This window comes from Mytilus edulis, chromosome 1, assembly GCF_963676685.1.
Source record: "Mytilus edulis chromosome 1, xbMytEdul2.2, whole genome shotgun sequence".
NCBI classification, from domain to species: domain Eukaryota; kingdom Metazoa; phylum Mollusca; class Bivalvia; order Mytilida; family Mytilidae; genus Mytilus; species Mytilus edulis.
In genome coordinates, this window is record NC_092344.1 from 77,525,870 (window position 1) to 77,542,993 (window position 17,124).

Sequence of the window (17,124 nt, forward strand, 5' to 3'; positions counted from 1 at the left end):
CCGAATATAATTTCTTTAAAAATTCCTACTCTATTTTTTTATAATCTGAAGAATTGTTATTACGTCTTCTCAAGGTGTCTGAGACACTTTAAAAAGTGCATCGTCATTTGTCCTGAGTTCATACAGTTTTATTATAATTATGTTATAAGTATAATGATTCATAATATGCCTACTCATGAATATTTTACTTATAACATAAATGGTACCAATTTTTCTGCACCAGTTGGCATTTCGACGATCGACAAATTATTTTAAAATCCAATGCTTATTAAAAGGATAAAAAGCTATAAACCAAAGAGGTCAACAACAAAAAAAGATTAGCCAAAGCCGTGCAATGAATCAGAGCATTGCATGAGGGTGATACATTTCTAAATGTTAAACAATTTCGAAAATGTTGTAACAACAAATTTTAATGACACAAAATCTTTATTTCCATGTCAGTACCAAAGTACTGGCTACTGGGCTGGTGATACCCTCGGGGACTATCAGTCCATCAGCAGAGGCATCGACCCATTGGAAGGAATAACATAAAAGGTACCAATTGTATATAGTAACATACCCATTTCATACACTTTTCTTAATTAGATTCCCATGTCACAAACATAAAAATCGTAAAAGAATGTAAATAAAAGCTGTAGCAATTACTCCCGAACTTTTAGTTGCTAGGGCAATGCCATCCATTTTGTAGTTATGTGCGAACTGCATAATTATTTGTTTATGTCTCCTTTCAGTTTAGAATACTAAAAAAATATTTTTTGCATAAAAAGTTTATGCTGATTTAGCCCTGCTTTGTACTAGACCGACACGCAGAGCCGAAATTTCAACATGATAATTCACATGGAAACAGTCCACATTACGGCAATCTAGACTAAGTATTCTACCTGGACACATTATTCCGACTCCGTGCCGACCAGTCATTTCTTTTACCTTAATGCCGCTTGCTTAAAAGCATTGACGCAACATTTTTTGTCTAACTCGAGGTTCGAACCCATGACCTCCCGTGCTTGAAGCAAACACTGTTTCGTCTCCGAAGGTATCACCAGCCCAGTAGTCAGCACTTCGGTGTTGACATGAATATCAATTATGTGGTTATCTTTATAAGTTTCCTGTTTACAAAACTTTGATTTTTTCCAAAAAACTAAGGATTTTCTTATCCCAGGAATAGATTATCTTAGCCGTATTTGGTACAACTTGTGGAATTTTGGATCCTCAATGATCTTCAACTTCGTACTTGTTTGGCTTTATAAATATTTTTGACATGAGCGTCACTGATGTCACACAATTTAGTACGCCAGACGCGCGTTTCGTCTACATAAGGTAGATGAAACGCGCGTCTGGCGTACTAAATTATAATCCTGGTACCTTTGATAACTAACCATGACAGCCACCGACGCGGTCAAGCTGAATAAGAAGTTATTAAATTAAAATGCATATCGAGTAGGAAAATCTATTATATCATATTATCAAAATTTGTTTTAAATCATTTTAAATCATTTTAAATCAACTTTTCTATTATATAAGTACGAAACCAGTGTTATTTGAGTTTTATTCGAACGAATTGTAAAAGATATACGATTGTAAATGAACAAAAAATTCCGAAATTTATATTCATTGATAACTGAATAATACATAAACTTTATATTTATAAGTTGCCATCTTCGAAATATGGGATCCTATAGATATGTTCTCGTTGTAGAATATTACATGCCTGCATGCTTCTTTCTGCTTTTTTAACTATTCACTGGATTCGACTTATAACCAGTCGAATAACCAGTCGAATCCAGTGAATAGTTAAAAAAGCAGAAAGAAGCATGCAGGCATGCAATATTCTATATTTCGAAGATGGCAACTTATATATATAACATTATTGTGATTAACAAGCCTTGTCACTTGGAAAACTGCCAACAAAATGCAGGAATTTGCACAAGTTGAAGGTTTGCAACGATTAATTTATTTACGTTTCGTAATATTCTTGAAATAATTGCCATGTTACATAAGGCAATAATTTTGACCAAAAAAAAACCAACATATGATAATTTCAATGTCTGCAGTCGAAGAAAAAAATCAAATTGGTTACGTTTTTACTGAATAATTTAATTGAGGTGTACCGTTGTATAATATGAGTTTTAAATGACTTTTAAATGACGTTTGTAAATAAAAGACACTTCACGACAGTACTTTGTGAGTTAGATAAATTGAAGTAGTTGGTATATTTAAACATTCAGTCAAGGTACATACTTCGTAGACAGTAAATTTTAAGCCGCATATGCTTCTGTTTACTGTTTGAATTGTGACATTAAAGGAACTGTCTGTCAGAATCTATTCGTGAAATCAATATATCTTTCGATCTTTAAAAAATCATTACCTGTTGCTATTTGTGAAAGCCGATTGTTTTTTGAGAGACCAAAACTACATAAAATAAAGATGAAACAAACTTATACAAACAGTTTTAGATAAAAAGTCGACAAATTGCATGATTGGAGATAGTTGTATTATACAGTAATCACGGCCGACACTCGGCTAACCGAGAGATTGGTCGGTTAATCTATATTGAGTATGCGGCTATATCGGCGGTTGGTCTGTTAATCGGGTTGGCTAAAGTCTGTTAATCAGGTGTTATCGAGAAAATCATTGAAAACTCAGCATGTTTCATTGCATAACCTTTTAAATATATGTTTATCATAAAAAATATTTATGTCTAACAAAACTATTCAATGTACTGAATCCAGTGGTGTAATTATTATTTTTCTAGCTTCTATGTACGATCTATAAAATGAAAAGGCAAGTTACTCATCAATAAATTTATACACATTTTACACACATAAAATGTACACAAAATGACACTTGTGTTGAATTTACTTGCATGCAATATTTTGAACATCGAAAAAAGACAGGCATTATGTGTGTTAACCAAATTGATATCATTGTGTGAAAAATCTACACGAAAATCCGTATTTTGGTGACATAAATCAATCTTTTTTTAAAACCTGGTCTGTTAATGGGTCGGATGTATAAAACCCGGTCTGTTAATTGGTCTGTTAAGAGTAATGAATGACAATAAAAGTATAATTTTATTACTATATAGTGTGTTAATTTGGTAGGCTCAAGACGAGCGGCTAAAATATACGGAAACAACACTTGAGCAATGGAACATAAAATATACACGGAAACAAAACATGAGCAATGGAATATAAAATATACGGAAACAAAACACATGAACGATTAACAATTTAGGCAATGGATATTGAAAATTGATAAAAGTGGTTTCAAAAAGTGTTAAATTAAAGTAAAATTAATTTTATCCGAGAATGGTCGCATATATTCTGTGGATTCTGTTTTATTGTCATGAATGACACCAATTTGTCATCTACATTGGTAACCAGTATATAAATCAGAGATTAACGTCGAAATGTAACTAAACATCAGTAAGTAAAAATATATTGGGATGCCTAAATATAAAGAATAATGAGTAAGATAAATAAAATGTATAGAAAAGTAACATAACAATTTAAAGAATACAGAAATAATCAACACCCCAATCCGACCCTCATGGTATACACGAGAATCTGGATGGAGATACAGAATATAAATAAAAGAAAAGGACAGTAGAGAGTGATGCATTGCTAAAAAAGAGAGAAAAAAAAACAATAATTGTTTAAGAATAAAGACATGAAATCACCCTGGGTGTTGACAGTAACGGATTGCGATGTACTCATATTGGTAACAAATGCTTGAAGTTTACATGTGGACAGCTGCAGTTCTCCACTGCACATATGTAGAAAAGGAACTAAACGGAATAACATGAATTTAAACTTAATACAACATTCGCTCCTTTCCATTTACTTCTTTAGAATGATTTATAAACAACAGATGATTAAGTAATAGAAGACAAGAACCAATTGGATGATGCTGACGAATTAGGGTTAAACGTCCAGTGACAAATATCATGTGCATATGAGAACGACAACACGTTATATGTACCCTGTGATGTATTAGAAAGACACGTTCAGTCGGAATTGAGAACATGCTACTTTTTGCAGACACAAAAATTAAGGCTGATTGAAATCGTTAATAATAAATTCATGCATTCCAGCGGCCAACCCAGATCACGCTATATTGAAGTGACACACTCTTCAATAAAATGCAAAGAAAGTCAAAATAAAAATGCGTTTACTGGAAGGATAGTGCTGCACCGTGTTATCATTTTTTTGACTCAAGAATCTCTCATTCTTAACTTTTTCAATGGGAAAATATAAAGGTAGCAAAACTATTTTCGTGGCTAAATAACTCTTAACTGACACAATTTCAATTGTCCAACCCATTAACAGACTTTATAACCCATAATTTTCACTAAAACGTGGTATTACTCACGTTATATTACAATTATGAAATATTTACTAATGTCAATTTATATGCAAGAACCAAAGTAGTATTTTGTGCCTTTTAAATGATATCTAAAATTGTTTGTTTCGCCTTTAACTAAAAAATTTGCTATGCGTGTAGTCATAAATACTACATACTTGCGCGACGCCTTTTACTTTTACTGAAAACTGTGCAGACTATGAAATGTCTTTAAAGGTGGAAAATGTTCTATGATAGATATCATTTTGTCAGACACTTTTCTTTTTTTTATTTGATTCTTATAATATGCCAAAAATCTGTATATTTGATAGAGTTTAACATTAAATTGTGCGTTTTACTCTTAACAGACGTATAGCCAACCCGATTAACAGACCAATCTCCCATATAGCCGCATACTCAATATAGATTAACCGACCAATCTCTCGGTTAGCCGAGTGTCGGCCGTGGTAATGCTAAGTAGCGATACATGGTTGTATATGAACTTATGTGTCTATCATATCAGTTATACAATTGAAAAAAAAGACTTGGACTATGATACTTACCCATATAAGTATAACAGTCCCAGAAAAAGACAAGAATAATTGTATGCTTTAGATAGACACATCACCAGGTTAATTGATAAAAAAAAATCAATTTGAGTTTTTAAAATGTACATGAATAAGGGTTTATTTAGAGAAATTTCCGCGTTCCGTGTCCATTACATATGTTTCTTAAATGATCTTTTAAATCAAGAAAACTCATTCGTTAACGTTGGGAAAGTCAAAAATAAATTAATACGAATCGTTAGTAAATGTTAATGTCACAAGAAGAAAAAACACTAAAAGGACAACACATGACAACGATAAGAGTTAAAAGTTTTTTTTCTTTCTAAAAGTGTTGAACAATTACATGATTTTATGAACTTGTTTATATAAGATTAAGCATTTACAACATGCCAATGTTGAAACACTACTTATTTCGTGGCACATAATATCCTCTGTGATTATCAACCATGCAGTGGTATCACTCAGTGAAAATAAAATAACGTATGCTACATTTGTGTACTAGTACCTAATATAACCTAAGTATTGGTAGTTTGTGTCTTTTGTCTTTATGTTACTTGTTTTTGTGCTTCGTACCTACAAACATTTTTCTGGTGAATCAAGCCAATATAATCAACAATTGGTTTTAACAGTCTACAATTTGGAGTTTAGTATGGCGTTCATAATCACTGAACTAGTACGGTGACAAATCAGGTAAATTTGAAAATTGAATGGACCGAAATACCTCACGGCTAATTTTGGTCTTATTTTGTAGATAAATATAATATCCTTTGATTAAGGCATGTCGTAGAGTGTCAAAGTGGTTCAGATTTTTGAAAACGGCGGTCAAAGGTCAAAAGGGGGGATTTGTATGTTCTATCAAATTTTTATATATCAAAACTTATAAGTATTGGTTGTTCCACTTTTTTGTGTAAAAAAATACTATTGTTGATATATATAAGAAATGTAATATACTTTGACAGATGGTAAGATTGAAAAAATGTCACATACATTTGAAAATCGCACAATTCAATCAATATATATGTTCATATGATATTAAAGTTTGGTATCAAATAAAAGCTGATACATCGCTCTTTCATCTGTTACCAATTTTTTTATGATATCTTCATTCCGGAATTCATTATAAGCGTTCCCGTGTTGGAAAATAAAAAGAAAAAAATCCGAAAATCACACTTTAACGCGATTTTACAAAAAACTACACCGTGGGAAAACTCTACGACAAGTATAATGTTTACTCTATCTTCATGCGAATTTTTAGCCAAAAGGTATTTCGGTCCATTAAACTCTTTAAATAAGTGACTTTTTCCGATTTGTAACTCCACTATAGTATATATATTTGTTTAGGGACCAGCTGAAGGATGCCTCCGAGTGCGGGAATTTCTCGCTGTATTGAAGACTTGTTGGTGAACTTCTGCTGTTGTCTCTATGACATATTCCCCATTTCTATTCTCAATTTTAACTTTATTTCGTACTGTTACATCACTATCGATAATAGGTTAGAGGGAGGACTGAATGCTCACAAACCCGGAATTCCGCAGTTGTCTTGATTGCTGTCAGTCAAATTTGTTTAATCGTCGCGTTTCTGAATATACGATATTGGTTTTGCTCATTACTGAAGGCTGTAGTTGACCCTATAGCTGTTTACATCCACATCATTCGGAGTCTTACGAATAATCGTCTCATTGCCAATAGTAAATCATAGTTCCATATTTTGAATTCATTTTGTACGTTACAAACGAAAATATGAACGGACAAGAGGACAGAAATAAACCTTATCTAAACAGAACAGTCTTAACTGTCTCAGATGAACTTTTTCAGATTAACTGCAAACTTATATTTCACAAAACACTCAAAATTATTAAGCATGTGTATATTGAATCACATGCTACTTAGTATTTAATACATGCAGCTTCGGGGTTGATAGTTCGCTTGCCTCTGTTATGGTCTATTGGTAGTAACAGACCTAAAAGTTAGAGTTTGATAATAAGACCTTTTTTCTTTCTATGTTTGTTAAAAGGGTTTGATTTTTGTGTGAAGCTTCCCAATAAACATCCCAGTTCCGCCCTAAGGAAATTGCTATTAAATGTCTATCATTCGTAGATGTTTTCGAACTGTAGTTCCAGTATTTTTAAATTGCTTAGTTATTTCAATCATGTAAATTGTTGTTTCAGTATCTCTCCATGGTGAAAAATAAATATGGGTGTGATTTATAATAAACCATAAATCTTAGTGCAACATTGAAGCTTAAAAACTGTTGCATAAACTTAACCCATAGAGAACCGAATGATCCGTAAAACTGCCACTATATATGCATTAAAAACTTTATTACATATTTTCACACATGAAGAAAGCAAACAAACTTTAAAGGTTCAAACCGTTTCTTTACGATAATTTTGGAGTCACATTTAAATTAGATATACATTTAATAGTTATACCATTCGAATATCATTTTAATGCGCTTCACGTCAATTTAAATTAATACCCAAATTAGAAAGTTTGCTTTCTATATAATCAACGCGATTTGGTCACAGACATAATATTTTCATAAGGATAGTGAATCGCCAAAACAAACTCCGACAAACTGATTACGGATGACTTTCACTTGAACTTTTAATGTGAGGAGGAATTGAAACCGTTAGAAGCTTTCCCAAAACATTGATGTTATTTAATTTCCTATGATTATAAATTCAAATTAGTGAAAATGAGTTGTACAACGCAGACTGTTTCTAATGGATATATAGTGGCATCACAAAATTTATACAATGTGAATGATACAGTTACTTATGTATGTAATTCATTCTATACATTGTCCGGAAATGCTGTGGCTACATGCTTAGATACGAGTGGCACATGGTCAACTATACCATCGTGTAAATTTGCCGCCAAAGATAATGGTAATGTGTTACGTTGGTTTTAAAAAAGCTTGTTATATCTGTAGATTTGCAAAGATATGTTTTATGTTTTTATCAATATGTTCTTGTGTATAGTTTTAATGTAAAGGAAATATTTCAAGGGATAATTAGGAAATATTCCGTCATCTTTAAACGAATATGAATAAAAATTGTTAGTCCAGAATTTGCTAAAATCTCTTATGTTTAACGCAAATATGATCTTTTTTTAAATATTTCATTGAATAAAAAAAAGCTCATGAACTTTTTGTGGCGATATGTTTTTGGAATTATGAAATCTTTTTTAATTATGAAAAGAATGTCTATATGAGAGGAGCTCATATAAATGATACAGCTTTAACAAAATTCGAAGAAAATTCATCACTTTTCATGTGAAAAGAAAACGAGTATGGCGACGAAAACATTCAATATGAGCTATCTTCGCATGAGCTATCTTCACATAATCAATTTTACATTTCTATTTTTTATTCTCCTTTCTATTAACGTAATAGTACTTTTTCCGTTTAAATAATTACAAAATCTGAAAATTAGCAAAAAATGTATCTTGAAAACAAGCCTTGTATTTGAAATACACGAAATAAGCTAATTTATAAAAGTTTCGCAAAAAGTATACTATAGGCGTATAATACATGTATAGGATAATATCTAATTTTGAAAAGAACAAGGTACGATTATACCAGAAAAAGAAGGGAAAAAACGCGAAACATTAAAATCTGATTGAGTATACCTCAACGAACGGCCCATTTTGGATTTGGCATACAGTGCTGATATCCATTTAATTAATTTGGATCTTAGTTATAGCGGAAATTTTCGCGGGAAAACTAAAGTTTAACATTCTAAAATTTCTAATAGTATGAAAAATATCGATTTCCATTTCATGTCATTGGGACCTCTGGTCTACTTTGGTTCATATAGTTTTGCTTGAACCAGGTACCCCCTTTTTGCACCTTTAGTCCCTGGCTTTAAGAGATTCGTTTTATGTAATTTAGCGTTCAAATTTGGCACTTTTATTTCAGATGTTAGTAAAGTGTTCTCGACTTTACTTAACTATTCTTGCAACAACAAAAAAATTGGGTAACGCAAGCCAGAGGGTTTGTAGTCTTGTTTTTAGCAACCAAACACATTATTATGGTTTCTAAATTAGACTTTCATTAATTTTATCAGTCTCAACCGAGCAATTCTTTTCATCGGATAATTGTATATGGCTAATGACTTTTTTATGCTTTTCGTGGATCATTTCATTCTAAAATGTAAACGCTTCAATATAAGTTTTTTATGGAGATATTAAGCAAGATAACTAAAAATAAAAAAATATAATAGTAGGCGTATACTATAAAGAAATACATAATATTGATTCTGTTGTATAGCTTAACTACACTAAAATAGTACATATGTGTGGTTATTGGCCAGATGGAGCCCCCTCCGAGTGCTGGATTTTCTGGCTGTGTTGAAGACCCATTGTTGGCATACGGCTGGGTTTTTTTTTTGGTTTTTTTTTATCTTTGGTCAGGTTGTTGTCCCTTAGACACATTCGCAATTTGCATTGTTAATTTCAAATATATACGAAAATGCTTTATTTACCATTATTTGCTTGTAGCAAGTAACAATTTGCCAAAATGTTCGAATAGTTAATTAGTTAAAAGAACAATGTTGTACTGTCATTCAAAACAAGAACAAATGAGGCTTGGAATGGGATGTATTGCGTATTTGTTAGCGCTCAGTATATAATTTTTTATAATTGTTTTCAAAACCTCAACAATTTGATATGGTTAAAAATGAACAGCTTTTTCCGAGTGTGATATCCCGACAAATGAAATCTATATGTACAAAGCCCCGAAACGTAACTGAATTATAACCTCATCTTAATTAAAATGAAATTCAACTCTTTGACAGTAGTTTAAATAAAATTTCACAAAATGCACCGTCAAAACTGTACATCTGTCAAAAAAAGTAAGCCTATTGATAAAAACATTGTTTGCAGAACAATTTCAGTCGATTAACTCTTCAAAACAGTTTGATTATAGGGACAAGTACTTCAAAAAACGAACGTATGCAAATAGAACAGATGATCAGTGTTCTGAAGGAGGCATTATGTAATTTAAAATTACATCACGACACTTTTGTCTTGTCAAAATCGGCTTTCCGCTTTACCTTTATGCACTTAACCTCTTTATTCACACCGTAAAAATCTATAACATTTTTGGGAAAAAAATTATAACGTTCAAATCGTTCAATTGGTCACTGTTCAAGTGTATTCCATATTGCAGTTCTCAGTTATTTAAAAGTATTTCTGATGGTTTAGTCACAATATTTTATAACGAATAAATGGTATAATAGATCAAAAGCTTGGGTGTAACGCCTTCGCATCGTATATGATAAGTTACAAATGTATATCATAATGTTTTAAGGAAGTACCACTCCTTCAATCATGATCGATGATTTTAAATTTTTAAACATGCGTTTGTTTCACAATGTTTTAGTACTCCTCGGTGTTATGAAATTCAAGGATACATTCGATTCGAGTTCAGCAAATAATTTCTGTCATAAAAGACATATTGAAGCCTAATTGATCCTTTCAAACCGTATAATGGACTTACGTCATATAAAATATATAAATTAATTCTGTCTTAAGATTTATTTGATAAAATTGCATTTAAAAGAAGCATTTGCATGATTATAATTATGTATGATAATTGACTGCACAAAAGGGTTTTAATATTTCCTTTTCATCATATGACAAAATTGCCAAATAAACATAAAAAATGTATCGACTATTATAAAACTGCGTATTGAACTTTGATCAAAATATCGGCGGGTTATGAGAAACTGTATTCCTCTTTAGTCCGAGTTGAATTGATCTGCCATTAGCAGCAGTAGTTTCCACATTTCTAAGAGAATGTCGCGCATCATTTTCAAATTTGAAAATCTACAGACGTAAAATAACACTGTTTCAACAGTAGAAAATATGTTTACCCATGTGTTTTATAACGCAAAGCTAGGTGCTTCAAAAAATTGATTTGATTGTATCACGTATATGACGTCACATTTTCGATGCCACTGCTGGTGGACGTTTCGTCCCCGAGGGTATCACCAGCCCAGTAGTCAACACTTCGGTGTTGACATGAATATCCATAATGTGATCATTTTTATAAATTTCCTGTTCTTTACAAAACTTTGAATTTTTCGAAAAACTAAGGATTTTCTTATCCCAGGCATAGATTACCTTAGCCGTATTTGGCACAACTTTTAGAAATTTTGGATCCTCAATGCTCTTCAACTTTTTACTTGTTTGGCTTTATAAATATTTTGATATGAGCGTCACTGATGAGTCTTATGTAGACGAAACGCGCGTCTGGCGTACTAAATTAAAATCCTGGTACCTTTGATAACTATTTGGTAGCATTAATGGTAGTTTCGTTGATAACCGTTCGGTTGTCCTCATGGGATTTCACTAATTAGAATTTAAAAAACATGGAAGAAACAAATTATCCCTCTCTTGCAAATGAGTTAAAATATAAGGCCATTCTTCAAAGTTAATTACTAAGATCATACAATACTTTTCTCAATTCTTAATTCAACCGCATCTGAATATATTGGATAAGTCTCTTGACTATGGGCGGCCGTTTTGTGTGTTGGCGGCTATTACGGATTTTTTTTTAATGGCTTCTTAACCAAAACTGTGTTTTAGCATCATGGCTATCACTGTACAAAGTTGTATGCTTTTAGTATACAGGGATCAATCAAACCAACATATAGGATTTAGCCTCTTGACAATTGGCAGCCATTTTGAATTTTGGCGGTCATAATGGATTTTTTTTCAGAAGGCTCCATATCCAAAAATGTTTATCAACATCAGAACTAACAATGTGCAAAGTTTCATGCTTTTACCATAAAGTGCTCAATTGTGCCAAAATATTGGACTTAGCCACTGAACTAATAGCAAGATCCTTCCACATAATAAAATACTTGAATTGCGGGAGTACAATTCGGTCAGTTATATTTCTATCACAGTATTTGCATGATCCCTTTAATATTGTCATGGTAATTAAGGAGACAACTTGTGTTTCTATATGAGAAGACCTTGGTTTAAAGGATTTACCAAAAATATATAAATATATATTATATATTCAATACAGATTTCCTTTGGTCATTTTTTTATCTAAGTTTTATGGTGCCGCAATGATTTTTTTTACAATTTATGAATAAAGTCTACTCAATGTTCCTTTTTAAATTGAACTTAAAACGTAAGCAACTTGTTAAAAAATTGATAATAAAATTCTTAAATATAGTTTATGGCATCATTAGGCATCATTAAAGGCGAATGGAATAGTAATTGAGTTTAAACGCTCTATGAATATGATTATATATTTTCCCTTTTTTTATTTACATACGTATAAGCAAAAGATTTCTTGCTTGCAAACTTTAAAGTATGACCAGGCCCCTTTTTTAACCTTCCAGTCCCGAATTCGAAAAAACTTATTTTTATGACAAATTAGCATTTGGACTTTAGACTGTTAATCATCAGTAATTTTTTTATTTGAATTTTGCCCAACATTTTTACATAGTATAATAATTGATATTGTACTGTTTATTTTTCTTCTTGTACCTATATATTTGTTATATTTTATTCCGTTTTTATTGATTAAATGTTTTTTTCTGTATTTGTTATTTCATGTACTTTTTGTCTTTCATTGGACGACAACTAAAAGGGAAAATATTGATGTCTTGTAGTTTATCCAACCACATATTCTTCAAGTTTTTTTTACTATATCTGTTCATTGGTTGTCTTATGTTAATATGTTTGTTTTATCTGTTTTGTGTTTGTCAAATGTTGATCTGCGTGTTGATGTACATGATGATAGTGTCAGTCGATGTTTTAAAACTTGTGTCGACCCTCGACAATTAAAACCGTCAAAACAAACCTTGACTCCATTTGGTCATTTGAAACAACAAAATCAAAATTTGAAAACGATCAAGCGCTCTCAAGGTGTTGCATCGATTATATATTGAGTGCATTTCCTCATAATCGAGGACCATAGTGCATAAATGAATAAATGAAAAATTGTAAATATCGAACTTATTCATAACCTTCATTTAGTCACCAGTAACAACTCATTAGAACATGTAAAAAATTGGTTTGAAGGTTCTCAAGATATGATAATTTCACGGAAAATGCATAAAATGCAATATTACAATCAGTCAAGGACCAAGAGTCCAGAACGCAAAAGTGAATATCATAAGTATCGAATAATCCTCCGTCAGTAGAAGCATATATATTAAAATGTGGTCAATGGTAGAATAGTTCTGAAGACTCTGAAGTAAAATTGAGAATGGGGAATGTGTCAAAGAGACAACAACAAGGTAATCATGAAAACAGCTTCAGTCACATGTCCCGCCAACCCACCGTGCTACCTGAAATCATTAACTGAGTTTTCTAACGGAAAACCCACACACAGTTTTATCCTTTCGTCTTGGATGGATAGTTGTCTCATTGGTAATCGCACCACGTCTTATTTCATATTCCATCAGATCAATTGATATAGTATTCATAGTCGTATGTCTAAAGAATTGGTTGATAAGTTTCAGTCAAACTAAATGATCCTTGCTAAATTGAATATTACCAATAATTTAAACAAATCCTTTTATGTTATTCATAAATAAGCAAATTAAAATATCATGGGCTATACATTTATTCATATAACTGGTTTTAGGTAAATAGTTGTTTATGAAAAGTAAGATTAAAATGTGATACGTTCAAATATTAGTAAAACTAAATATCACACTCAAAATTCAAATCGTTTTTAGAAACAAATTTCTAGTTATTTGTTTTTTTAATCATCTGGACAAAATTTTCTATGAATGAATTGTACATGAACTTTGTCGAAATAAATGTAAGGTCTTATTAGAATTTATAACCATACAACTCCAACAGAATTCCGGTATCCAATTTTGCTGTAAGTGCAATATGGTCAAGGTGCTTTTAGAATTCTGATGGAATAGATACTTTAACCCTCTTCATTTGGTGTCAAAACGCCATCGAATGTTGCTGTCAAGTTTCTGAAATAATAATGGGCAAACTGCAATCAATCTCTGTTGATACAACATTATATCTGTAAAACTGAAGTTAGTATATGTATCTATGAAAATATTTTCCAAAAAAACATCAATTTTAAAAAGAAAAAAAAAAGAATATGTGGTATGATTGTCAATGAGACAACTCTCCACAAGTGACTCAGGTTAGTGATAAACGCTTCTACAAGCCTGCAGTTATATATTTTTCTTTTGCGAAATTTTGTGTAAAAAGATTTGAAATTAATAACGCGTCACCCGAAGCTCTGACGGTTTCAAATACAGACCTCTCACAAAGATTACTTATTTCAAAGACATTTCAATATAGGATTTCTATAACCCTGTAAGAAATAACTATCTTTAATAGTAATGTTCTTTTTCTTGAGGTCTAGTTTTCAACCAACAGTTGTGGCTTTTGTATCTACCTTTCTGTTATAGCGAGCCTATATTGCGTAAGCCTTTGTTTTCTTGTTAAAGGTAATGGTCAACTTATGTTTTGCTAAAACTGCAGGTTTTGCGTGTTTGATTTATAAAACACGTGGTCTAAATTGTGTACATGTATAACTGGTTTGAAACTACCAGATGTTATGTCAGAGTATCATGTCTATTTGTTACTTAGAACTCGGGTGTTAGTGGTCGTTGCGGTTTATTGTACTCTCAAATGTTTTTGGTTTTCAATACTGCTATACATTATATATTTCAGTGTTAAATGTTATTTCGTATGCTTCTTTTTCAATGATCGTCCTGAACATGCATGCATATTTTCCATGCAATGCACGTTAAGCAACGAACAATCAATCAATCTTTTCACTGAAGCTTATCATATAATTAGGAGTACAGTGTTTTACTCTTGCTTTTCAGTTAGTTATTCGTTTCATCTGCTACTTATGATGATAGTTATAAGATCAATATTTATATATTTTTCAGTATGGTTTTGGATGACAGTTGGTCTAGCCTCGTTGTTAGCACTTGTACTACTACTCTTGTTATTGATAATAATCATACGGTATTGCTGCTGGTACGTATACAATATGCTAGTAAACTTGGAATATTTTTTAAGAAAAGTTAGAAGCAAGTCCTTCAACAGTAGAATGCACGACAAAATCTAAGACGACTCAGTCGCACATATTTTTCAGAAAAAAAAGCTTTCGAATAATTGTTTAATTTTCAACGTCATTTATACTACACCTTTTGCCGTCTTCGATTGTTGAAATCAAAACATACTATAAAATGCAGCACATTTAGTAAAAAGACAACAATGCATGTTGATTAAACTGATTCACATGAGACAGAAGTGGGCCGAAAATAAGAGAGAGACAGGCATCCCATTATAGAATAGCAATAGGACTACACCTCGATATCTAAATACAATTCGCTTTCCCGATGAAGAGAACGTTTAAGAAACATTTAAACTAGTTTTCTTGGTTATGAATTAATTTAACTTGTGCGTGTTAAAAATTATGAAACATCAATTAAAAAAACAGTTTACTATATAAAAAAAACCAGACAATATCTTCTCTAACGTTATATATCATTACCCCAAACAATATGTCAGGCCATTAGCGGTATAGTCAAGTGTCCAACTATATTTTAAATCTTTATATAAGTTGTGATTGTGAATTATTAGGCACAGCAAATACTAGTAACTAATTTCTATGAAGACATGAAGAAATATGACCAGCTTATAGATGAAGTAAACAAACATACATGCGCTTTATTAAAGTTCGTTTCAGCGATGAAATGATCGAAAAATGCATGCATAATACATACTGAAACAGTTAATAAATTATACTGACACATTTAATAAATTCTACTGAAACAGTTCATAAATTCTACTAAAACCGTTAATCTATTTCAACATAGTTTTGTGTCTATACTACTTATGTCCAGCCTATGCAAATTACTCGAATTCTTGATTTATAGTTATTAAAACATGTCTTGATTCATTATCTTTATTACATAATATCAAAATGAATAAACAAACGTTTTCCATTTATTATATAATGATGTCATTTTTTGTACAAAAGTGATTCAAATCAAATATGCTTTACCTACACGAAGTTTACCAACGAAGTTAACGGGTTATTGATATTCACAATAAATATGTGTTTACATTTAAAATCGTCTGTTTTCAAAACCAGTAACTTATTTGGAGTATCGATCAGTATGGTTTCTCAAGAAGGAAACATTCGAAAATGACAGCACCCGAGATCACCCTAACCCTTTTTGGTGGGGTTTGTGTTGCTTAGTCTTTAATTTTCAATGTTGTGTCTTTTGTTCTATTATTATTTTTCTGTCTGTCTTTTTCTTTTTTAGAAATGACGTAGTCAGTTTATTTTCGATCTATGAGTTTGACTGTCCCTCTTGTATCTTTCGTCCCTCTTTTAAAAATATTGAGCGACCTCGATGGTTCAGTTGTCTTAGTAGTTCAATCCTAATTGACTAAGACATTCCGGTTTTCTCCACCAATGAAATCTGACCGGCACAAACTTGCACAATAATGCTGAAAGTGGCATTAAACGCCAATCAATCAATTCAATTTGATAATAATATTATTATATCTTATAGTCACAAAAAAGGCATGTCTGAGTTCTCAGCAATCAAATCAAATTAATAATATTAATATTATATCTTATAGTCACAAAAGAAAAAGTCGGGTGTCTGAGTTCTCAGAAAGCCAGGATCGATACGGAGATAGTTGTGGTCCGTGTTGTGGATTGGTGGACTATAAAGGATATTGTTCTCTGAGCGGATGTTGTGGATTTTACGGATGCTGTGGGGGATTCTGTGGAGCGTGCCGATGCTGCAGAGAGTTTCCGGGCGACGGTGACGGTGACTCTGGCAGACACAACAGAAATTCCAATAATCATTCAATGAAACGTGTGAAGAAAAAAGTATCTGTTAGACAAACACAAACGTCACCAACACCAACAGATACGACGGCCATTATAGAAGAAAAGAAAAAGATAGCTAAGGTCCTTAACGCTTGGATGCCTCATTCTCATAATGTTCGGACCATAAACACCAGTACAAAATAATTACGAAATAGACCTTTTTCACTTTTAAAAACAAGACCTAATGTAAAGTATATTAAGTTAATTGGTAAATTTTAACTTTAAGAGAAGTAACCGTAATGATTTCTTATTAATCAATTAATCCTATCATGAGAATGAATGTAAATTATTTAAAAAAGAAGACATATATATTATCGAATATAGATTTTTCTAAGTTTAATGTACCAA

At 31.7% G+C, this 17,124-nt stretch overlaps 1 protein-coding gene across 3 annotated transcripts in view; it reads left to right on the forward strand.

The window, feature by feature from the left end:
• LOC139490680 (uncharacterized) overlaps positions 1-17,124 on the forward strand; it is a 71,513-nt gene that overhangs the window by 50,900 nt on the left and 3,489 nt on the right. For 2 of the 3 annotated variants that reach the window (XM_071277617.1, XM_071277601.1), the window contains exons 2-3: positions 14,810-14,900; positions 16,521-16,857. In XM_071277617.1, coding sequence (XP_071133718.1) covers positions 14,810-14,900; positions 16,521-16,857 — 428 coding nt within the window. Of the gene's footprint in view, positions 1-7,235; positions 7,799-14,809; positions 14,901-16,520; positions 16,858-17,124 lie in introns of those variants that run through there. The other variant, XM_071277609.1, reaches the window with a different exon arrangement.